General features: G+C 51.4%; 1 protein-coding gene across 1 annotated transcript; it reads left to right on the top strand.

Annotated features, from left to right (window-relative positions):
- The first annotated feature begins 10,267 nt into the window (after positions 1–10,267).
- On the top strand, positions 10,268–18,458 carry DUSP7 (dual specificity phosphatase 7). The gene is made up of 3 exons (XM_061458371.1): positions 10,268–10,923; positions 13,184–13,612; positions 16,052–18,458. Exons 1-3 carry the CDS (start codon positions 10,512–10,514, stop codon positions 16,357–16,359), a joined length of 1,149 nt encoding a protein of 382 aa, XP_061314355.1. The 5' UTR covers positions 10,268–10,511; the 3' UTR covers positions 16,360–18,458.
- The last annotated feature ends 5,843 nt before the right edge of the window (positions 18,459–24,301 follow it).

Raw genomic sequence — 24,301 nt, 5'->3', positions numbered from 1 at the left:
CCTTTTATTTTGTTTTCTTTGCTTTTAATATGAAAACTGAGCTTTTGGGGTTAGGTAGCAGAAGCTTGGCCACAGAAACTGACAGCCCTGGGCTGTGCCTGACCATGAAAGTCAGATGCCTTCGCTGGACATCTGGCTGCTTTAGCAACAGATAGCAGTGAAGGGCACTTTAATATTTATCCTGAGCTAAAAAAACAAGTAGAACACAGAAAAATACACAAAGTAGGCCATGAAAACAGGGTTTGTGAACATCTGAGATCCGCTCCTAATTAATAGCAGTTCCCATCCCAGAAATCATGCCATTCAGCAAAACTTAATCATCTTTGCTCATACATACAATGCACTTCAAGAGAGAGTGAGTCACCCTCATTGAAATGTCTGATGTTATGAAATCCAGTGTGACTGATGTAACAGACCCGGCTCAGCTCTCCAAATTGGCCGGGAGCACCAACAGCGAAGCACAGCCCGTGTGTAACTTGACTTCAGTGAGTTCTGCTTGTTCGTACCCGGGCTGGATTCCACCCTTAGTTACCAAAACAGCCTCACAGTGGAGGGCAGGGCAGGTGAGTGGGGCAGGAGGGGCTGGTGTCACCAGGCCCCGGTGGTCCTCACTGGGGAGCAGCCCGTGCAGTCCATCCCCATCTCTGGGAGGAGCCCATGGAGCAGCACTGCACAGAGGCCCTGATGCTGCCAGGGTCTGAGCACACGTGTAATTCCCAGCTCCGGGGCTTCAATCACAGACAGTGCTCTGTGTGTTTAACCATCCGCAGGCCCCGGGATTTACTCTTCGTTCCTTGGTTCAGAGAGGAACGCAGGTTGAATTCAGCATTGAGATTCTGCCCTGGTATCGGCTGTTCCCTCTTAAATGACATACGGTTACCTGCAACCACTTCCTTTTTGCACTGGAGCCATTCACTTGGTGTTACTTTGGTTAAATGTCACCATATGTATTACTGAAAGTAATTTAAATATTTAAAGACATATACTGCAAGCCTAATTTTATTAACTCCCGAGCCAGCCTCACAGCTGATGCAGCAGATAACAGCTCAGTCCCGCACCCCTGGGCCCTCTCCCAGCTCTTTAAATGCATCATTTGCATTTCCAACGCCTTTCACCCAACGAGTCTGGGCTCTGAGATATTCCTTTTCTACTGTCACATTTTCTTCTATCTTTGAGGCCTTACAGCCCTTCTACGGTGGGTGCGAGTCCCTTGGCGTGTTCCTATCCATCCATCCATCCATCCATCCTTGGCTGCCCTGCTGGGACATCTGCCCCATAGGGCAAACCCTGGGAGATCTAACATCAGAAATGCCAGGTCCCCAGCAGAATAGACAGCAGCACGCTCACGTTTCATGTTTTCCAAGTAGAGAAGATCCCCCTCCCTAGACAACCTTTTCATTTCTCGTTATCTTTATGAACAGCTAAAAAAGAAGCATCATTTCTGGCACATTGGCCATGCTGCTGAAAAGCTGTTCTTCTTCCACCTCCTCCTTCACCCACTCAGATGAAAAGCTACAGGTAATGTTGGGGAGTAAATGAAAGGCTTTCCATGGGGAAATCAGCTAAAATAGTAAACAAAAGGCTAATTCTTAAAAGCAAAACAGCGGAAGATGTTACCAGGAAATCACGGTGATGAAACACTCCTGGTCCTCGGAAATTACCTTATATGCTCTTGGAAATTACCTCCTGACTCAACTGGCTTAATGTGTCTGACGCCACTTTGCTAGTAGCTTTTACTTGGCCTGAACACCCATGGTTTACAAGGAAATAATGCTTCCCATGAGAAATGCCACCACCCTGACCCAGGCTCCCCTAGTTTTCCTAAGAAAGGCTTGGGTTAGGTGTGTGCTGTGATTTCTCCAGCTCCTGGGAGCAGCCTACCCCAATGAGCTGTGCTCCCACCACTGTGTCCTCAGGGGCAGCTGGGTTGCAGGGCCAGGGCTGACTCACTGCGTGCTGAGCTGTGTGGGTTCAAAGCCGGCCACCCCTCTGCCTGCCATCTCAAATGGTTCCCCTAATGCAAGGGCCCAGTTGCCTTTTAATCCTGCTGCAGGCATGTCCCCAGAGCACTCATCTTGCAGGATGCCCTGCCTGCCCCTCTCCTCTGGAGATGAGCCTGGCTCCTTACGCAAAGCCGGTGACTCACTCCCCAGGATGTGCTTGCTTCAAAGCTGCCTGGTCACCTCTCCACAGTCACTGCTTCCACTTTCAAATCGGGAGCAAAGAACTGGTGACACACAGGCACAATGCACGTGTATGCTCAAATAGCACAAGCTGCTTGCAGGATCCCCCTTTCCTTCTGCCCTGTGTGTCCCCAGGCCATATCCTCCTCCCGCATTGTGGTCAGTGGTCACGCATCCTTTTCTCCTTTTCTCCCTGCTCCAATACTTGAGCTATTGGATGATGTGACCTCTCCCTGTCCCTACCAGCTTTGTACATGTCCTGGAGCCATCACAGCTATAGCAGCTGCCTGTAAAAGCAGTTATTACAGCTGGGAAGGCTTCCCCCAGGTCCCCTTTGGCCACCAACGCTGGCCCCTCCAAGCCACTTTCGAGCAAGCTCTGGACCCTCAAGAACCCATCAGAGATGGTGCTGTCAGCAGGCATGGCAAGACGCGTGCTGTCTCAGGCAGGATCCAGCAAGTGCCTTCGATCATGATCACTTGTGCATTACTTCTTCATGCCAATACCACCTAGTGTCTTCTTTGCTGGGGTTAGACTGGGCTGAAGGCCCTGCAGAGCTTCCAGGGCAGGCTGACCATAAGCCAGCAACATTTTGGGCTGCAATAGGAAGAGCACTGACAGCAGGCCAAGGGAGAAGGAAGAAGGTTTTGATTCCTCCTTTGTCACCAAGCACTGCTGCTACTGTTGGGAACTGGATCTGCACCTTGGGGGTGTTTCAGGTGTTTCTTGCCAGCTTTTAGGTCCAGGAAAATGCTGCATGAAGGGACTTTAACCCCATCCCAAGGGCTGGGAAGCAGGACACAGAGAGAGAGGGAAGGGACCTGCTCAGCATCACACAATTAAGTCGGTGGTGAGTGGGGAAGGGACCGGTCTCTCCCCTGACACCTGGTCCAGCTCCCTGTGTGCTGGATCATGTTCTTGCAGGTCACAGATGTGTACCCAAAAGCTGTGAGTGTACCCAAGAGTGTGAGATGGGCTGGACTGGGGACTGGCAGGGATTGCTGAATGAGCTCACAGAAAATTGGAGCTTTGTTAAATACATTACATTTTTTAAAAGCAAGCAAGTGAAAAAGAGACTGTTCTAAGAGCCACTTCGTGTTCAAAATAACCTCTGTTTCCTGGAAACTAAACTTTTGGGGGGCAAAAAAGTGGGGTTCAGCTGAACGTTACTAACACTGGGAGGAAAACAGAAGTTGGTTTACAATGCTCTGAAAAGGGAACCAGCCCCTTGCTCCCAAAACGCTTCACAGAAATGGCTTCTTGGGGTTTCTTTTATGTTTCATTTGAATTTCAATGAGGGTTGAAAAGCCAGGGGACTTGGGCAAGAAAAAAATCCTCCAGGAACTGGAGCATCTTCATGGATGACTGACAAAACTTCTCAATGTAAACCAGTGTTGCCACACCATGAGTGGTGAGACCTTAAAGTGGGGCAGGAGCCTGGGTTGCTCATCCTTAAAGTGGGGCAGGAGGCTGGGTTGCTCATCCATTCATAGCCACCAAATCCATCCAAACCAGAACAACATGTGTATGACAAGCAGTGTGGTGGGGGGACATGCACTGGCTGGGAGACCTTCCTCCTCGTTGGAATGAACGGATATGAACTTCAAAAAGCTTCAAAGCCACCCATGGTGAGAAGCAGCAGCACAGGGCAACCCTGGTGTCCCCTCATCGGCTCAGGGCTAAACGGGAGCAGGTTGCAGTCGCTGGTAGCAGAGATGTGATGCACTGCTGTGTCCCTGCGTCTGCTGCTGATCTTGTGGTGCAAACCCCAGCGGCGCTGCTGCAGCCGCCAGGGCTGCCTCAGGTCCCGCGCAGCAGAGCCGGGCTGCCCCAGGCTTCCAGCGCCGGGGAGAGCTCCTGGCAGGGTTTGCACTTTGGAGAACCCGGAGACCCGGGCTGAGGAGCAGTGACCGCCCAGCTCAGGTGCGGGGAGAGGAGCCTGACCTCGTGTTTGGTGGCCAGACCCAGCAACATGGGGAGGAGGGAGCGCGCAAAGGCTGCGGAGAGAAGCCTGGCAAAGTCACCGTGTCTTCTCTCAGCTTCCCTCACCGCAGGGACAGGCTGGGTGCTGGAGGGGCCACGTGGCAGCTTCCCGGGAGGCTCCGCACTGCTTGCACCCATCCCAGGCTTTCCACATCCGTCTGCTTCCCCTGTGCCAAGCCTGCACCCCAGCAGCAGCTTGGGAGAGATGGGGCACACATCTCACCCCCGGGCATGGATGGATGGGGAGCTGGGTTGGGGATGCAGAGCTGGGTGCAGCCTGTGCCCACCGTGTTCATTCACAGCCCTTCCTGGTGGGTGGTGACGCTGCTTTCACAACTGTTTCCTGTGCAAAACCCACACGAGAAAGCTGGCCACTGTGATCCTTAGGAAAGAACTGGTGCTCTGCAGGAAACTGCTGCTTGAAAGCAGCCTGGGAGAAGCTGCCGAGGAGCTGACGTGTGCAGGGCAGGCAGCCCAGGGTGCTGGAACTGCAGAGCGGGGGAAGCGATGGAGACAGGATCAGAGGGGAGATGCTCAGATGGCACCAACAGGTCCTGCACTCAACTGTCTTGGGGCATTCCTCGCTTGTCTGGCTGTTTTCTGAGGAGGAGAGGTTTTTTGGTACACAGAATGAGGAATGATTGTAAATGGGGTATGTAGGTATATATTCAACTATACACTGTGCAGTCTATATCCACTACATGCATGAGACAGGCCTGAGAGTAGATGTTGGCTTTTCAAGTCCACGTCTGCTCCGTCACTGCAGTGACAGCCTGCAGAGGGTCTAATGCCAAAGGGAGCACTGGAGCTGCCCCCTCCTCTAATCCTCTGCAGGGAAGACATTGTAAGCATGGTAGCACACCGCTTCTGTACCTGCTCATTTAAAGCCCGTTGCTAAAAGGATAAATAATCTTAAACATTCTCAAGTTCTCCCTCTGGAAGGAGCCTGGAGCCCAGGAAGCAGAGGCAGGGAAGAAGGGAAGCCGTCATTGCTCAATGATGTTTTCCCACATTAGTTAGATTGGAGCTGCTGGTGGAGCCCACAGGGGCCTTTGGCTACTGATTAATTATGAGCCCCCTTTTCTCTCCTTGGTTTCCTGGAAGTCATGGGGACCTCCTGAGTTTTTGTGTAACTGGCTATTCCAGCAGGGGGGAGATGCTTGCTAGGGCTCAGCGTCCTCACAGGATGGAGCCCACCAGAGACTTTGCCCTGAGGAGGGGCTGTGTTAGGAAGAGTGAATCTGTTCCCATCCCTGAGTTAGATGCCTGCTGGTGCTCCGCGGGGCCTCTTGCTGCAGAACGGAGAACGCTGCACTTGGATCCTCCCTCTGAGTGTTTGTGGGTGAAGGATTCACCAGGCCAAAGTCATCTGACACTTCTCTTGGGGGCGGGTGAAGCTAATGAATCCAGATTAGGCTGCGCGGAGGCCGGAGAGCGAGGTTTCTGCTGAATATATATGAAGATAAATGTAAATTCTAAACTTTCTAGGGAGTATTTTTACCCTGGCTCAGTGCTAACGTTGATAAAAATAGTCACAAATTAGTGCAGGAGTAGAAAGCAAATTTGTGCCTTTCTCTTTTTTTTTCCTTTCTGTTAAAACCATGCATCTATTTCTTCTACCAGGAGTTAACCTCTTATGTATATTAAGGAAATATGGGGTAAACCATCAACAAGTGCCCTTCCCTGACAAAACAACTCCTACCGCAATTAAGTCATTAGGAAGGAAAGCTGAAGTCAAAGAAAAAGTGTGTTAGGTTGTTTTTTTCTTTTAGATAGAAAAAAAGTCATTCAATCCAAGGAATTCAGCACTGCAAGGGGATGTTAACATCACACCAGCCCCCTGCTTGGTTCTCTAGCAACCAAATGCTTGCAAAGGTGATGGGGAGGCACCAGCCGCATTCTACAGATGTGAAGGGAGCAGTACAGGAAACTGATTTCACTCAGCATCACAGAGCAAACCAGAACTACCCTGGGAGCCCGGGTCGTCCGAGCAAGTTCCCAGCTGAAATATGGCTCGCAGAACATTGCCTCCAGCTGCCAGTCCATCCATCATCAAGCTGCCAGGAAGGAGCATCCTCTCTTGGTACTGATGGATATTTGACCACAGGCACCTGAGACAGGTGAAGACAGCTGCTAGAAGGAGCTTAATAGCTTTATGGATTGTATCTGGGCCATGAATCATACCCGATGCTTGTTATTAGATGTTGCAAACAGCTGACTGAGCAATGTGAAGTTAAGTCCTAGGAAGGTTTATCTGCTACAGCTCGGAGTTGTTGGGGGAAGGGCTGCTTTGGCAGCTGAGACTGGAAGGAAAATCTTTTTGGGGCTCAATGTTGTTGAGAAAGTGCCTGTTAAAAATGAAAACAAAAAGCAGACATGTTTTTCAGAGGTTTGTTTTGAAGAAGAAAATGTGGTTTAACTTCTGACCAGGTTCTGATTGCAAAGTCTTTTGCTTGACTCTTCAAATCCCTGGGAACCCTAGCCCCCACCTAAGCTGTACTCAGACTCTGGTTGCTCTCTGGCACAAAGCAGTGTCTGTCACATCCTTGGGAGTGATGCCACTGAGGTCCTAAGTCAGGACCTGGACTGAGTTTTGAGTAAACATCTGCTAAGGATGCATTTACCTTGTGTTCTGCCATGATTCATGGGCTTTGTTTCTACAACACAAGACAAAGACCCAGGTGGAAAAGAGACATCAAAATACAGCCTGAGGGCTTGGCATTCGGAGAACCTGGGAAAAGAGTGGTGGTGGCAATGGAAATGAGGAACCTGAGATAGCAGCTGCATTGGCATCACGGGAGACCAGAATGGATGAGCACAGAAGCAATCTGAAGCCAAGCTGACAAGATGTGGCTGTGGGCACGGGGAAGTTACTGATCGCCATGCTGGCCATCGAGTAGAAAGACTGTTGGAGGAGTCTTTCCACAGCAGAACAACCACCAGAAAGACACACACAACCCTGTGCATTGGAAACCTGACGCCAGCTGCGGTCGTACAACACAGAGATGATGGCAGCCCATCTGTAGAGCAGTTATTGCTTTGTGCTGTCCTTGTCACAAGCACTTGGGACTCTGGAGTTGAGCTAAAGCTGCTCATTTCCGGACACATGCTGATCTTCTGGCTCTCAGCTCAGCCACGTACATGGTGAGGCAAACACCTCCAAGACCCCTGAGCTTCTGCCAGCCCTGCTGTGCTGAAGGAGGTGCTGGCACACAGCATCCTGGCTGCAGCCGGCACGCTGCCCATCGGCCGTGTTTCGGGAAACCTCAGGTGCACGAGATGCTTTCTCCTTGGGCGGTGACCTGCGGGGGATGCACACAACGCCCTGCAGAGCAGAGCGTTCTCTTTTCACGGAAGAAATCCCCCTGGATGGCAGCCCCGGCTGCTGCGGGGAGGGAGCGAATGGGCCTGGCAGAGGGACGCTGGTGACTCGGCGGAGGTGCATTTTGGAGCGGCTGACTCCAGAGGGCAGCACGCCGACAGGCTGGCACCCACCGGAGCCTGCCCTGCCTGTACCGCTGCCCGTGCCTGTGCCTGTGCCTGCAGGGTGGACCGTGATCCTGCGGGCCCGGAGGTGGGAGGAGGATCTCCCCCGTGTCCCTCAGCTCCTGGCTGGGCAGCAGATGATGCCGCACAGCGCTCACTGACATTATTTTACTTTCGCCCTCAGCAGGGTGAAATCTGGTCTTGTCTCTGCAGGTGACGTTCCCGGAGCCGGTCCTGAAACTGGTGTGGTTGCTAATGCGACCGCAAAACGGAGGTGAAACATTTCATCTTGGTTTCAGGGCACGGCATGCCGCGGTCACACCCGCCTCCTTCGCTGGGGTCGCTATATCTGGGCACTGTTTTCAGTCCACCAAGGGCTTTTGACCGAGAGTAAGTTCTTTGTAGCCAGCCTCTGTTCCCTTTATGAATTGAAGGTGCTTTGATAAGCATACTGAAAAGTCAGCTATTTTCACTGTGACTGTGGCTTGCATAAGAACCTCAACGTCCTCTGCTGCAAGAGCAGCGTTAGTAACTTCCTACTGCAACACTGAATCACAATAGCTTCCCACAGCAACCAGCAGTAAAAATAAACTGGGCAAGGGGAAGTGGACAGCTTCTGCTGTTCCGCTTTCTTGGGCACACTTGAGTCACAAAAAAAGCTATGTCGAACACGGTGCTTGTTTTGCTGACACTGATGAAATCCACAAATGGTTCGGAGCATTCGAGCACAGAGCATTTTGCAATAGGGTGCTCATCCTGCTCACAGGGCTGTGTTGTGTCTGTATTTTCATGAGGATCCAGACTTACGAATTAGACTAAAAGGAAGCAGGGACCTCAGAGTATGCGAGTGCTGCTTTGGTACTAAAGACAGAGTAAAGAGAAAGAGACAGAGAAAAACGTCCTCTTTGGGATATTCTGTGTGTCAAGGGTATACAAAAGACCACTGGGGAGAGAGTGGCTCTGTTGCAGTGTCAGTAGTAGATCTTGGCTTTTTGGAAAAGCAGATCCTGACTGGCTGAAAAGTATCTTGAAATACAATCCAGTTTGTACTTTTTGTCTGAGACGTCATTTGGTCAGCACAGTTTTAAGCTGTATTACAACTAAGACTCTGTGTGTGTGCACGTGTGTGTTTGCGTATTGGGGGGTGTTTTAAAGAACAACATCTTTCCTGTTACACAAGATACAGCCCAGGTCTTGAAACGTAGCCAGCTGGGAAAAAGCCCTGTCAAGAGGGTCGGGCCAAGGTTTCAAGGCAAGGCTGGGCAGAACCTTGAGTGACATGGTCTAGGGTGAGGTGTTCCTGCCCATGGCAGGGGGTTGGAGCTAGATGATCTTAAGGTCCTTTCCAACCATTCTATGATTCTATGAGACATAGTCAGGTTGCCAAGGCTGGGAATCAGCTGGTGAGGCAGATCCTGGCTCTTCCCTTTGTAACAGTATTTGCTGAGAAAGTTTATAGTGAGACACTAAAGAGAACTGAAGTTAGGGCTAAAAAAGAGAATGGCTCGTTTGTCCCAGAATGGGGAAGGGGGTGCTGTTCCCTCTCTTACTCATGCCCATGGATATTTGGAGAACAAGGACTTGTAGGATAACCCAGGTGAGAAAGGACCACAGGAGGGCTCTAGTGAAACCTCCTGCTTAGAGCCAGGTGAGCCCTGAGATCCGACCAGGTTACTCAGGGCTGTTCTGAGTGGGGTCTTGAAAACCAACAGGGGGGGAAATTGCACAACTCTCTGAGCAACCCATCAATGTTTGACTGCCTGCATGGTGAAAATAGACTGCCGTAGAAGCAGTTCACAGAAAACCACATTTTTAATGTCATCCTCCTCATTAAAAAGGGAAAGATCAAATCTATTTTGTAACAGGAACAGTTTGTGTGAGGCATGGAAAACTTCTGGAACCAGGGGACTGATTCACATAAAAACGCATGTAAAAGATGGAAGGAAACCAGAAGGATGCCTCCAATTACATTCCTGCCTTGTAATTTCAGTATTGCGGCACAAAAGGTTTGTATTTTTAGTAGTGGATAGCAATGGGGAACATACTCTAAAAATAAACGAGAACGCACAGATAAAATAATCTATTTTGAAGCTCATTCTGAGAACGAAAGTGAATCCGGAGGCTCATGAGTGGCAGTCAATTTTATTTCGGAACTGTGCGTTGCTGTCAAAGCCCGAGGCAGGGCTGGGCATGACCCCCTCAAAACCCACGCAGGCTCCGCACCACCCGCCTGTGGGCCGCGTCGCTTCACTCCCACTCCTTTTTCTTGCACTTTTGGCTGAAAGCAGGCGGAAGGCGGTGGGAAGCCCGGCCAGACCCGACCCGCCGCGCCAGCACCGAGTTCGCGGCCCCCCGCGCGCCGTCCCGCGCTCTGCCCCCGCCACGGGAGTGGCGCGGGCCCCACCCCCTGCCCATATTGGGCTAATTCGCTTTCCGCCGCCGCGCCTCATTGGCCATGGGGGCGTAGCGGGAGGCGGTGATGCGCGGCTGGGGGCGGAGCCTCCGCTCGGGGCCGAGCCGAGGCGCTCTACGGCGCGGCGGGCGGGGCTCGCTGCCGCTCGGCCGGCCCCGCTGACCGCCCCGCCTCCCGAGGCATGACACGCCGCGCCGCCGGCGAAGCCCCGCTTTAATTGAGGCCGCCGGGATGGGGCGCACCGCGTAAGGCAGAGCGGGGGCCGCCGCGCTCCGGGCCGCGAGGCAGCGCGTACCCACGGCCGTACGGAGCGGCGCCGCGTCCTGCGCAGCGCTAAGCCCACCCCGGGCCGGAGCCGGGAGGAAGCAGCGGAGCCGGAGCCGCGTCCGGCCGCCGCGTAGGTGGCCGGTGGGGCCGAGCGCTAGCGGCCGCCGCTGCCGAGCCCCATGAAAACGCAGGTCTGGGGGAGCTCCCCGCGGGCGCCCATGGCTGCGGCGATGCCGTGCAAGAGCGCGGAGTGGCTGCAGGAGGAGCTGGAGTCGGGCGGCGGCCGCTCGCTGCTGCTGCTCGACTGCCGCCCCCACGAGCTTTTCGAGAGCTCGCACATCGAGACGGCCATCAACCTGGCCATCCCTGGGCTCATGCTCCGCCGCCTGAAGAAGGGCAACCTGCCCATCCGCTCCATCATCCCCAACCACGAGGACAAGGAGCGCTTCGTCAAGCGCTGCAAGGCCGACACCGTGCTGCTCTACGACGAAGCTACCGCCGACTGGCAGGACGGCGGCGCCGCCACCTCCGTCCTGGGGCTCCTGCTCCAGAAGCTGCGCGATGACGGCTGTAAAGCCTATTACCTGAAAGGTGAGGTGCCCCCAGCCCTTTCTGCAGCCCTTGTCCGGTCGTCCCCGTCATGCCCCCCGCAGCTCCCGGACGGCCCCTGCATCGCCATCCCTTGCGCGGCCGGGGGTGGCTGGGTTGTTTTTTCCCTCCGCCTGATTTGTTTTGATTGTTAGGTACGTATTGAGCGCACACACACGCTGCATCCCGCTTTAATCCCCCGCACAAAATGGTCGCAGGCTGGAGGCGCCGGGAGCGCTCCGCTCCTTCCTGCCTCCCCTCCCCGGCAGCAGCAGCAGCAGGGAGCCCCCAGCCCCGCCGCTGGGGGGGCCCCTCCGCTGCCCTGTCCCGAGCCGACCCCGGCCGGGCGCCCCCCGCCTCCGGTCCCGGAGAGCCTTCCGAGGGCTCCCGGCGCTAGGCTCCTCCAGCCCTCCGGAAGCGATGGTCAGTTTATTTTTTGAGGTGGGGAGGGGCCCTCCCTGATTTTATTTTGTGCCCCCATCTCCGGAGAGAGAGCGCTTGGGGTTTTATCCCCCCCAATGCTGGCGGGGCTGGGAGAGGGCAGCGTGGCTGCTCCCCCGGGGCGGACGATGAAGGAGCGGGGAGCCCAGGCCCGCATCCCCTTACGTGAGGGCGTTTTGTTTTTCTTAATGTTTTCATGTATATATGCCCATATATATACGTATGTAGATATATTTGTATATTTGGGGTTTTTTGGTCATCTGGAAAGATCTCAGCGGGCCCCCGCAGCGAGCTGAGCAGAGCTCACAGCTGGGCTGCTGGGACCCTTCCCATCCTCCCAGTCCGGTCGCTGGGTGGCGGGTTTGAGGCAGGAATAACAGAAGAGCGGAGGCGTGTGTGTGGGGAGAGTGGCGAAGAAAGTTGCCACTTGCAGCTCTTTAAAAAGCATTGCTGCTTCTTCACAGTCCCCTTTTGCGCAGCCGGGGGAGCCCCTGCGGCGACAGGGAGACAGGCAGGAATTTGGGGACCAGCCTTCAGGGCTGTGCTGACAGCACAAGTCTCCTTAAAAAAGGTGACATGGGGGGTGCGCATACATAAGCAAGCATGGAGATTGATCCCGTTCCCCCCATCCCTCCATTCCTTGCCTGTGCCAGTGGGTGAGTCCCCATCCTATCCCGGTTTGGGGTTTCCCAGTGGGCTCTGTGGCTCCTTTGCTTTGTTTTCCCATTTCTCTCCCCAGTCCTCCTCATCCCTGGGAGGAAGGAGCAGCTTTGAAGTTACTCCTAAGCTCTCCCCGTGGGCAGGGGAGGAGCTGAGCCCCTTTCTCTGCCTTTTTCCAGGAGCCTCGGTGGGAAATGTTTCCAATTAAAATTCCAAAATGGCTCCTCGGCGCTGTCTGGCAGTGCGGGGGGAGGAGGAGGAGTAGGAGGATGAGGACGAGCCTTTTTCATGAATGGATGTGGCAGGAGCTGTCTGTCCTGCCCAGTGACCCGCCACAACCACCGAACCCACTAACAAAGTTTCCAGGAGACCTTTCTAATTAAACCATTTGTCAGTGTCAGAACCGATGGCTGAGCGCTGGTTTAATATTGCCTGGAAAGGAGGTAGATCTGTGGGGTTTTTGCTTCCCTGCCTCTGCCTTCCTTCCCAAGCTATTGAGGCGAGAAGCTGAAGAAAAGAGCTTGGGAGCAGACCTGAAGGGTCCCATCCCTCCTCAAGCCTGCTGTGGTTTGAGTGAAGACCCAACCTGTGACACTGCTCTGTCACAAAATGGGTTAGTAGTGTGCAGGTTACTCTTTGGCAAAACTTAAGACCTTTATTCCTGCTTGAAGGAGAATGTTTTTATTGGGTTTTACTGCCTGGGCTGGGTACGTGGTGGTGGTTCTTACTTTATCTTTTTAGATGCAGATACTTTTACACTTTTCTGCCTAAGTGGCATAATAGCTCTTGCCTAAACTGCCCCAGACCCATGCTGCTGAGAAGCAGAACAAGGCAAGATTGTCTCTTGCCATCGATTTTATTTTTGGACTTTTGTTTCTTTTGTGTTTGAGATTTGGACCTTATTTATCACAAGCAATATCAAACTTTGTAAGAAACACTCTGGTTTCTTGGGACCTGTTTAGTCAATAGCAGTCTGCCCAGGGAAGATGAGAGAACAGGGAGATGCCTTTCTTGGTGTGAAGTTGAAGGTGTACCAACTTTTTTGCTGGCAAAGACTCACTAAGTAACATGTATATACGTCCACATAGAAGGACTTCCCATTCTGAACAATAAAACATCTTTTTCTCTCTGCCTCCCTCCTCTCTCCTTTCCCTCTTCCCAGGTGGCTTTAACAAGTTTCAGACTGAGTATTCAGAGCACTGTGAGACAAACCTTGACAGCTCCTCACCCAGCAACTCTCCCCCAGCATCTGTCCTTGGCCTGGGAGGGCTGCGGATAAGCTCCGACTGCTCAGATGGCGAATCCGACAGGGAACCCAGCAGTGCCACGGAGTCGGATGGGAGCCCCATCCCTAACAATCAGCCTGCCTTTCCGGTCCAGATCCTACCTTACCTGTACCTGGGCTGTGCCAAAGATTCGACCAACTTGGACGTCCTGGGCAAATACGGCATTAAATACATCCTGAATGTAACTCCCAACCTGCCAAACATGTTTGAGCATGACGGAGAGTTCAAGTACAAGCAGATCCCCATCTCAGATCACTGGAGCCAGAACCTCTCGCAGTTCTTTCCCGAGGCCATTGCTTTCATTGGTAGGTAGTTGGCAGAACATCTCTTTTTGTACTCACTGCTTGGGAATGTGGCAAGCTGCTTCCCAGGGCTGTTGTTCATCTCTGGCCTCACCTCTCTGGGGCACAGCATCAGCTCATGCTGCCAAGGTGGCACTTCTGGTGTGTGTCACCTGGCTGGGTTCAGGGAAGCCTCCCCTTCCAAAATTCAGCCCTCTTACAGCACCTCAAGTTACCTGCAGGTGTGAGACCACCCCCTCTGTCTCTTGCTCTCATATGGTATTTTCATTTGTGTGGAATGGCTGAAATGAGGCGGTGGGGAGCTCCTTTGCCTGCTTGCTTGGAGGAATGAGTGATGATGGGAACTGCATTAACATGGCTGGTGCCAACAATTCCATAGCCCCAAGTGTGGTTAAAGTCTGGGAGGGGGGAAGAATATTCTTTTCCTGAGGGGATTTGCTAGTCTAGTTGCGATCCTGCTGTAAGTCTCCCTAGCATAACTAACTCCTTGTATGGATGCTTCTGCTAAGGTAAGTGTCGTCACAATGAGTTAGTGATTATAATTACACTGCAGAGCTCAGCTGGAAAAACTGCTGTGCAGACAGCCCCTGAGAGGGCTTTGGCTGGTCGTGGGGGAAGGCTGCAGGGAGGCAGATCTCTTTTCCCAGACTAGCACCGACTTTAAAAATTGCTTCTTATTCTGTGAGAAGTGTCTGTTGGGCTGAATAGGGATGTACACGTCCAGCATGACCTGTGCTGTCTGCTCATGGTGGTCATTAGCCTAATCAGTTCTGATTTATGGGGGCAAATGGCACAGGTAGTCGTTACCACCATTAAAAACCCTATGGCTCAATATCTGATTAAAGACATTGGTACTGGTAAAGGAGTGGGGGACCTTTTCCTTCAGGCTGAAATCTGTGCAGCCTGTTTTGATGCTGCTTTGATGACCCTGCTGTATAAGGCCTGAAATGGGGCAGGGCAGTGGCAGGTCCTCGGCTGCTCTTCAGCCACCCTAAACCCCTGGTATCCATGTGCTCTCCTTTGCCCCCAGCTTCTGTCCTCCTGTAACACGATTGTGGTCAGAAGCAGCTTCAGTGTGGCAGCAGGGGATCCATCTGATGTCCTGTCTGCACTTCCCTCACGGATCGTGGTCAGGGGTGAGGTGCTGGCATGAGGCATTTGGGATCTGTCAGCTCCAGTCAGCCGATGTCTCTGTGAACACTGCGCTTGTGCTTTCCAGTTAATGACAGGAAATGGAGGATTACCTCACTCTAAAGCCAAACACCAAGAAATGTGGCGCAGGTCAGATGAAAAGCAGAAATGTCTCAGAAAAATGTTGAATGGGGAGGGCCGGGTACGTGGGGGGGGGCGATTCCCCGCTGTACTGGAAATTCTTGCCTGGTTTTGGAGGCTGAGGCAGAAAACCTGTTGTGATTCTGGTCTGGATTTTGTTTTGTCTCTGTCTTCTTTGCCCTTCCCTGTGCCAGAGTGTCTCTTACCTCTCTCTTTGCCTGAGGATCCTCTTTCTCCTGCCACCCTCTCCCTCCCTGACAAGCTCTCAGTCAAATGACTGACTTCAAATAGGGCTGCCCAGAAGTAAGCAGTGCTGGGTACTTGCATGCATTCAGTGCTCTCAGCGGCATGTCCCTCTTTCAGCACTAAGATGTCGATTCATAAAGGGATCACGCTGTTCCGGCTGTGCGAGAGACAATGAGTGTGTGTGTGCTTTTCAATCGGTGGCAAGGGAGGGGAAATCTCGTCGCTGTTCTCTCGCCATTTTTTGGTCCAGCCTGCATTCCTGCTCCCTGCTACCATTCATCCTAAGAGGCTCCTCCAGCACAAGCGTTTGTTTGTAGTGAAGTGCATTTCTGTTGATCCTAAAGAACAATTTCACAATAAGGGAAGTTCCTGCACTTCAGACTCTGCTTAAATTGCCTTTGACTACAGTCATATAACTTTCTAGTGGAAGGAGGACAAGAACAGCAGAAGAGAACAGCCTGTGTGGTGCTGGGCTGCAGCCCCACATCGAGTGCCTAGCCTTCCCCAGTTAGTTGGTGTTGAGGTGGGGGTGCTGTGCCTGACCACCAGCATCTCCCTGGAGCTGTTGTCTCCAGCTCCACCTGCCTTCTGTGGGATTTTCCATTTCTCTGTTTGAGTAGAGGGTACTGATGCTCCTGAGGCAAGGGATGTGATGCTAGGCTTGATTAATAACACTCAAACACGTGAGATGGTTGGTCTTGCTGCGCGGTACAGGGATGTGCATCTTCACTGTGCAGTGGGAGCATCTCAGAAGCCCTCTGGGGAGAGATGTGGGTGTCAAAGGGACATGAGATGTTGTCACTAGGAGCTGGGGATCCAGTTCTGGCAGTCCTGGGAGCTTGCAGCTGCCACCTGGCCCTGCTCCAAAGCCATGCATTTTTGGTGCAGAATAATAGACTCCCCCTTCCCCTTGTCTTGTTTCAGATGAGGCCCGTTCCAAGAAGTGTGGGATCCTTGTTCACTGCCTCGCTGGCATCAGCCGGTCCGTAACAGTCACTGTCGCCTACTTGATGCAAAAACTCAACTTGTCCCTGAATGATGCCTATGACTTTGTGAAAAGGAAAAAATCCAACATTTCCCCAAACTTTAACTTCATGGGCCAGCTCCTGGACTTTGAGAGGACTCTGGGACTCAACAGCCCTTGTGACAACCGCTCGCCCAGCGAACAGCTCTACTTCACCACCCCTACCAACCACAACCTGTTTCAGCTGAACACTCTGGAGTCCACATGAAGGGGATGCTGCCTGGTTGGGAACTCGAGCATCGAATCGCTTCTCTTGAGCATTTCAACTCTTACAAAAGTATCTGTCTTGCCAGGCAGCTCTGAAACAGCTGGCTTCTCTGGGCAGAGGTGCCTGATCGCTGCTTTACGAAGGCTAATGCCGTTCATTAGTATCCTGATCAAAGTGGTTTGAAGAGGTAGTCTTTTTACAGGGGGTTATTTAATATGGGCGATGTTACAGCGTTTTGAACGCAGCTGTCACCGGCAATAACCGCTTTCCTGGGTGCATTGGGACTGTCAGAACACGCACATGTGCGAAGAGCTACCAGGGGTTAGCTTGCTGTGGAAAGTGAGGAGATTTATGCACTTGGAAACCTTGAACAAAAGGTGTTGGGCCAAGACTGTTTTAAAACCCAAGTTTACTTTTATTTTTCTTTTTTTTGATTTTAAAGAAAAGGTAGATCTTACTCGAGCTTTGGGTTCAAACTCTTTTTAAATATGTAAGTTCCTGACTGTTTGTACAGACGAGGTTGCAAAACCAGTATTTTATTCTGTTTCTTGGTTGATCATTTATTATTTTTTTTAATCAAATGTTTATATTGACCAAATGCATTTTGCACACTTTGTGAAGCCTTGGTATGTCCTGGCATATTACTGGGTACTCCAGAGAGAGATACATGCTGCTGCTGTTGTTGTTAGCATCTGGTAGGAAGCTTTGTTATGTGTGAAGGCCAGTTGGGCTTAAACGCAACCCCTTCACCACTCCTGCACTCACAATCACAAACTCTGCACTGATTCAGCCAAGGTGACTAAGCCGCAAGCTTTTTTTAATGTCACCTCTGCCAAAAACAGTTTGCTGTTGACAGAGGTAAAACTCTTGCAGCCTCCAGAGTTGGTAGAAGCATGTCTGAGCCCAGCTTCATTCTCTGCTGCCTGTTGACTGACTTAACGTCATCCAGCTGGCCTGAAACCATTCCAGCTTCCCGAGTACAGAAGGTAGTTGTGATGCTGGTGTTTCTTGTGCACACTCGATCTTTTCCCATGTGTGCAGGGCAGAGGGGGGAACGCAGCGAGCGCCTGGAGCAGAGCAAGGATTGTGTAGCGGGACGGGACTGAATCGTCACGCATGGAGCGTGTGAGGGGAGTGAAGAGATGTGGAAATGATGAGAGCGTTGTAACAGAATTTTTTTTATATATATATATGAATATATATATTAACTGGCAAACTCTGAGATGATTGGAGCTTTCAACAGAGGTTCTGATTTTTTTTCTTTCCTCTTTCAAATAACTTTATGCTGTGCCTTCTATTCTGAGAAGACTTGTTTATATTTCTGGCTAGTGTTTGGCAAACACCTTATACCGAGCTGGGAGGGGAGGAAGTGGTGATAATTTCTGGGAGGAGGGCAGAACGGATTTGGAGATTTCTTTATTGGCTGCAATGTAGTCCCTCCTTTCTCCCCCCTCCCTGTCCACTTTAACTCTCATGTAACTGAAAAGAAAAAAAAAAAGCCACGGATTTTTTCTAAATATCCAGTTTTTTGTACTTTTTTCAAGAAAAAGAAAAAAAAAATAAAAAAAAATCCATCTGGAGGAATGTTTGACGCTGTCACATCCCGAAACCGGTCTTTTTTGTTAAAGATGTTACCAGAATGTTGGAATGAGCTTCTCTTTCTTGTCTTCTGGTTGTTTTTTGTTTGTTTGTTCATTGAGTTTTGTTTGCAACAATGTTGGGATCGTGGGTCATTGGAAGGGAGAATGGGTGTAAGTACAGTTGTGAGTGAGAAAACTGAGAATATCCTAATTGCATCTTACCTCATGGAGGAATTTATTTTTTCAGGGATTTTTGGACAGTGCATCTGTATTGCATTACAGCTAAGCTGGTTTGTAAAGGCTTCCTGTGCTCTTAGTGGTCTTTCTTCTTTAAAGAAAAAGAAAAAAAAAAGAATAAAAAAAAGATGCATCTTCTGATTAGTCCAAGTGAGAGCTTGTTAGTGAGGAATGGTTCTGCTTTCTGAGTTATGAAGGAAAATCAGTGACCCTATATATACTGATCCAATATTGGGACTTTGTTTATATTGCAAATAAATATTATTTTTTCTTTAAAACTGATGTTTGTGTCAGATGCTTGTTCTAGCCTCTGCCCTTACAAGGCCCGCTGCTCTTACCCGTTGTTTTTATGGTCTATTAGTATTGTTCTGTGACCATGAAGAGCATTTGCTGGGCAGTGTTCAAGTGGGGTGTTTGGTTTCATGCACAGCTTAATTTTTAAGCCCGGTGGTAAAATGGAGAGGGGGAGGCGGAGGGGTGAGGAGAGGGATAAGGGGATATTGGATAAACTGGAGAGAACAAAGAGCAGCTTGAGAATGGGGCTGGCTTTCACCCCAGCCATTCCTCTGCGCCAAAAATAAATAGATAAACTAAAGACACTTTTGTTCGCTGTTTAAGCGTGGCCTACAAAGGCATGGAAAGGCCTTTCCCACAACCGTTGTGATAGCGGACTTCATTTCACTAGGAAAGCAAAAAGTCTTGGCCTTGTGGGCAGCCACCTGATGACTTCTGGGTCTCCCAGGGAGTGTGGGAGCCCCCTCCTGCATCCTTGGGTGGGGGGCCAAGCCTCAGGCCATGGGTGCAGGTGGTTTGTGGGAAACCTGGAGGGGCTGATGAAGATGCTTAGGTTGAAATGTGGTTCCAGGCACCTAAGTGCAGCTCAGCTAAGGGGAGCAGTGGCTTCTCATGCTTCTGCTTGCAGCTGGGCAGAAATGGGTTTCTCCCTCTTCCCCAGTATGTTTTGCTTTAACACAAATGGCAAGAAATGAAATGACTATCTGTTCAATTGTTCAGTTCCTCAGCGTGTGTTGTCTTGTTCTCCTGACCCTAGGGCCTGAGTACCAAAGATGGCTAGTTTTATTCCTGAAGGAGCTCAGGCTGGCAGGAGCAGAGCTCACTGCAGAGCAGGGGAGGTAGTCAGAGGCTAAAGCAGGAGCCAAGGGAGCATGTGTGTTTGTTTACTCCTTGACTGCGTGATGGGAATCTATGTATTGATTTAGAGACCTATTCGTGGCTTGACAAATGAAAATCTACCAGGTATGCAGGGAAAAGAAGACCTTTAGGTTTTCCCCTGTAATTACATGGTAGAGTAGCTCTTGAGGAAGACGTGAAACCATGCTGGAGGCTGGCTGTGCGCTGAAGGAGTGTAGAACAGCTTGTCAGGTGTATGGCTATATTTGCTTCTATCTAATTTCCTCTTAGGATTTTCTGCTAATTCTGACTCTGTGGAGTAGGATGTTAGCAGTTAGCATTAGTTCTGTAAGCACATTTGCATGGTAGCTGTGTTGTGGCTGGCTGGAACAGCACTGCTGCTGCTTGTGATGGCCTCAGTGGAGGAACTGGTGTACAGGCAGGTCCCTACGGGTACCTGGTCCTGGGAGATGCAACTCTGTTGTAAGTGTCCCACCACTGCTGCACTTGAATGCCCTGTTGCCAAAGGAAGGAGATGGCTTGTCTGAAAACCATCCTGCCATCTGCAAAAGCTCTTTCCTCCGGGACCCAAAGGAGTCTTTTCCAAGCTTCCTGGCCTTGACAGCAGGGAGCAGCCAGCATGGCTGGTCCTCAGCCATCAGTGTTTTATAAATGTCTTGCACCATGCTTCTTGGCTCAGAGGGGTTTCCTTGGAGACCTGATGTCTTGTAATTTAGTGAGAAGACAAGAACTGACATCAGGAAAGGGACAATGCTGCTGGAGAAATAGTTATAGAGAAAAGAGAGCGTGGGGTCTGTCTGCACTCCCTTGCAGAGGCAGGCACGAGCACTAGCTGAGTGTAGGAGCATGGGCTGAGTGAGAAAGCTGGTTATGTTCAGATCAGTGGAATTTGGCAAGGAGATATGGCTTCCCACACGCAACAGGGAAAAGCTCCTCGGTTAACCCATTGAGTCCAGACAAGCAGCCTGCGTGATGCTCTGTGGTGCTCTGCTCTACAAAACCAGGTAATCTGCTTGGGCGCAGAGATCTGCTGTCCCTAGGTTTTCACTTGTAATGCCACAAGCCCTCAGGCAATACGTGTGGCAAGTTATCTTCCAGCAGCCCTCTGCACTTCCCATCCTGCTTCCCTCTGTGCTACCTGGCAGAGCCTGGCTGCTCACCCCAGCCGGAGGGAAGGAGAGCAGGGTGACTGTTTGACATCTTGTGAAACAGGAGAGCAAAGAGGAGGCTCCTGGGGCAGTGCAGCGAGGATTACTTGTGGTCATAGACAAGGATACAGAGACAACGCAAAGGCAGGAGAGATGCGTTCCAAACAGCTGCAGGAGGGAGGCATGAAGGACTGGTGGAGGCAGTACCAGGAGCCCAAAAAGCAGGACATGAGCTTGGGGAAGGGGCTTTGGGTTTACTTGTAGTTTTCTTTCCCTTGCTTGGGTCCCAAGGGAAACCCATCTCCTAGGCCCTCATTTCTTGGGGTGGCATCCAGCAGGCCCCGAGCATGATGCAAGTCAACCTCTGCAGCTCTGAACTTGCCCGCTGGTGCACCAAGCAGAGACGCACGTTGGAAAGCAGGCTCCTCATGCCACCATCTGAATTCGGGTGCTCACATTTCCAAGGTAACCAGGTTATTTGTGGGCTGTCGTTTTCTTTATTTATCCTTTCTGTGAGGAAATCGGGCTATTTACAGTGTGGCAAAGGCATGTAAATACTTCAGTTAATAACACATCCCTGTACTTACAGCTGACTGGCATGGGCTGTGGTAGTCATGCTCTGGGCTGCTCAGAAAGTATGTGAAAGTGGGCTTTCTTCCAGTTTTTGTGCCATTTGCTCCTGTGTTTCCTCAAATCTGTCTCTTAATCGTGCTTGAGGTCTGAGTGCTGGGCTGACTAAATGTAATCTGGGATGAGAGAGTGGCTGAGGAAATGCTTGGTAGGGAGAGCCGCTGTGCTGCCCAGCTGCACAGGCCCACAGACCTGTTAGCAAGGCCTTCCAGAGCTGCCACAAGATCACTGCGCTTGTACTGCACCCAGGAGGCTCGCCATAACAGGATGGGGGCGAGCATGTTCTGAGGGCTGCCCTGGTGTGGGGTCCAGGCTGCCACGTGTGGCTCAGCAAGTGATGTGATGATGAAGCAGCAGATGTGCCTGTTTCCTGGGGCCATGCTGTTTAGACAGCTGTTTGCGTGGCAGCTGCGCGGTGTTTGCCCTAGGTAGGCGTAAGCCCGTGAAGCGGGGAGCAATGCTGCCTTGTACCTCAGGGTAGCGCTCTCCCGGGCGGCCGGTGGCAGCCATTTTGTGCCCCTCTCTCCACAGCACGGCCCTTCCGGTTCGCCCTCAGGGTGGCGCTCTCCCGGGTGGGCTGTGGCAGCCATTTTGTGGCCCTCCTCGCCACAGCACGCCCTTCCGTGCCGCGGCCGCAGCTGCCCTGACGGGGGTGGGCAAGCCCCCTTCCTGGGACAGCAGCCCTTGTAGTGAGGAGTGGAGAAGTGCCCCGGTGAGCACGGGCTGCGCTTCTTAGCCTGGCTTTGTCTCTGCTCTTGCCTTCTTTCTCTCCAAAACACCTGAGGAGCTGCTGTGGCACCTCGTGTGGCACCTGAGGAGACCCTGACTGGTGGCCTAGGAAGGCTTCGAAAGACTCATAGCCATCACAGTGGTACAGAAACGTGTCTGGTTCCTGCGAAGGAGGTGTGGGAGGGTGAACAGTGGGGAGAAGAAGGCTCTCTGTGAAGAAGCTGAACCCCTCAGCCTAAAATGGTCGCAGCAGTTCTTCGGCAGCCATGATGGCACTGGCACCACTGGGCGGAGACTGTGAGGTGCTCGCAGTGGAACTGTAAGTTCTGGGTGCCTGTGGGCTCTTCCCTCACACCTCCACGCTGCCCTGCTCAGCCGTGTCGCGATGGTGGTTTTGGGGTTGGGAGCTGGGTCAGGGCGGAAGCTGTGGTTCAGCTTTGATGGCTCACTCAAGGGTTGGGGATTAATTATGGGTTGGGAATTAATCATGCAGCAGGTGCAGACACCCAGGCTGGCTGTACAGCCGCAGACTGCCGGTGCTCAGCATCTGTGGGGTGTGGGACCCCTCAGTGATGGGGCAGTATGGACCCCCCTCCCCTGCCTGGTGCTATGCGAGACCAGCAGCACTCTTTGGCCTTTCTTTTTCCCTTCTGGTTGGTTGTGCTCATACCTGAACTTCCACTTGTTCCGCATTTATTCTTATTTGCTTTCACTGTTTTCTCTCCTGATTTTTTGAATAGTTGGGATTTGAGGTACTCTCACCTGGCAGCTGCTCTTGCAAAGCTGAAGCCCTTCTGGAGGAGAGTGGAGCCCTGGCTTTCTCCCAGAGATACTGAGGCATGCTGGAAGTGGAGACCAGCTGTGGTATGGGGATATTTGGGAGGATGCGTGTCACTTCTGTGCTGCTCAGTGTTGCGAGTGATCCAAGACCATGTAGGTCCTCAAGAAGTACCTGATGACGGAGCCATGTATGAGTGGAGGAAGGGGAATCCAGACAGATTTATTTATTTTCCTACTTTCTTTCCCTGGAGAAACATCTGGCTTATGTAAAGCCATTTGCTGGGGTTCTCACTGTTTTATTTTGAAAGTCTCTGCATTCAGGCACTCTGCTCTTCTCATCTCCCTGCTCTTGTCATCTCCCACCATTGCCTCAAGGGCAGATTCTTCATGATAGGGGGTTTTGTTTTTATGAAGTTTACTCTTTGTTTTTGGTCTGTGTTGCCTTTTTATTTCCTTTTCTTGTAATGGACTACTGTAGTTTGGCTTGTGGTTTTGCCTTGTTTTCTTTTGAGAGGTGAATTGTTGTGATAAACCCTGCACAAAGTAGGAGGGAGCAGACTGCTGCATTGGCAGGACCCTTGTCACTGGAACAGCATTGGTGAAGCCCTGTGCCAGTGAGAAGCTGAGCTCTGAGGTTTGATTTCAGGTGCAACATTCTAGAAGCACAGCGTTTTTTTGGTATGGGAGCTTTTTGAACTGAAATATGTATGGGGGGTACAGTTAGAGGGGTTGTGACTTTGGATTTGGAGTAAATGCTCTTCTTCCTTTTGCCAGTGTGGCTCTAAATTGGACTTGTGCTGGCAGTGAAGTGCTCAGTACCTGGTGGAAGGTTTACACCTTCTGCTGCAGTTACGCAGTTTGGTTGGGTCCTACTCTAAATTTGGCACTTTCTCTCCCTGGATGGCTGATGCTCTGCTGCTTGGAGCAGGCAGCGCGTTATGCAGGATCCTCTTGGAGCTATGTAAAGTGGGATGTTGAACATGAGTGTGGGGGGATTGAGGGTGCTGAGCCCACAGGCAGCTGCCCTATTCTCTAACAGAGCAAGGATCAGCACTGCCATCAGCTCTGTTTCCATGTCCTCTCTACTATTCATCACATTCCCTCTGCCCCCATTCAGCCTTTGAATGATCCTGCGCTAGAGGTTCAAGCAGGCTCCTGCATGTCTTGGCTTTGCATCCAGTTGGCAGGAAGCTGAGAGAGATGTTTGGAAAAGTCTTGTTTGGGTTTTTTTTATTTTTTATTTTTTTTAATAAGAAGCTTCACTATTCATTCATTCTCCAAATAGCTTTCCTTCTCATTGGACAGCATCTTCCTGCTAGGACAGTCCAAGCCTGTTCTGACAGGCGGCTTATCTGCCTTGCAGCTCTGACTGCTTCCTCTGTCTCTTCTTTGTGTGGGAGGTGTTTTGTCTTTCCAAACTTCTGCTGACTTCAGTGGGCACTAGCTTGTGCCCAAACATGCACTGATAGTACAGTTCAGAGCTGAAATTCACCACTGATTTTAATTTATGCCCATGGAGCATGTTTTTCTTTGTAAAGGGATGGACGTAAGTGGTTTGGGGGGAGGGCAGAAGGGTTGTTGAAAGTGAAGCAGAGGTTCTCCACTGATCCTGTCTGCCTCAGTCGAGGGAGTCCTGCAGCAGAACATGGTGAAGGCAGTAGTGTTGAGGGGTGCCACACTGGTGGG

The sequence above is a fragment of the Pezoporus flaviventris genome, unplaced genomic scaffold, assembly GCF_033815535.1.
Source record: "Pezoporus flaviventris isolate CSIRO_AGI_PZ_B2104156 unplaced genomic scaffold, CSIRO_AGI_Pfla_v1 ptg000026l, whole genome shotgun sequence".
In the NCBI taxonomy this organism is placed as follows: domain Eukaryota; kingdom Metazoa; phylum Chordata; class Aves; order Psittaciformes; family Psittacidae; genus Pezoporus; species Pezoporus flaviventris.
Note: the sequence above shows the minus strand (reverse complement) of the source record. Positions and strands in the feature narration are given on the sequence as shown.

Bases quoted from the DNA above. Each gene is read 5' to 3' on its own strand.
- DUSP7 (XM_061458371.1), top strand. From the start codon at position 10,512: ATGAAAACGCAGGTCTGGGGGAGCTCCCCGCGGGCGCCCATGGCTGCG. The intron at 10,924-13,183 runs GTGAGGTGCCCC...CCCTCTTCCCAG, and splicing joins TAAAGCCTATTACCTGAAAG to GTGGCTTTAACAAGTTTCAG. The intron at 13,613-16,051 runs GTAGGTAGTTGG...GTCTTGTTTCAG, and splicing joins CGAGGCCATTGCTTTCATTG to ATGAGGCCCGTTCCAAGAAG.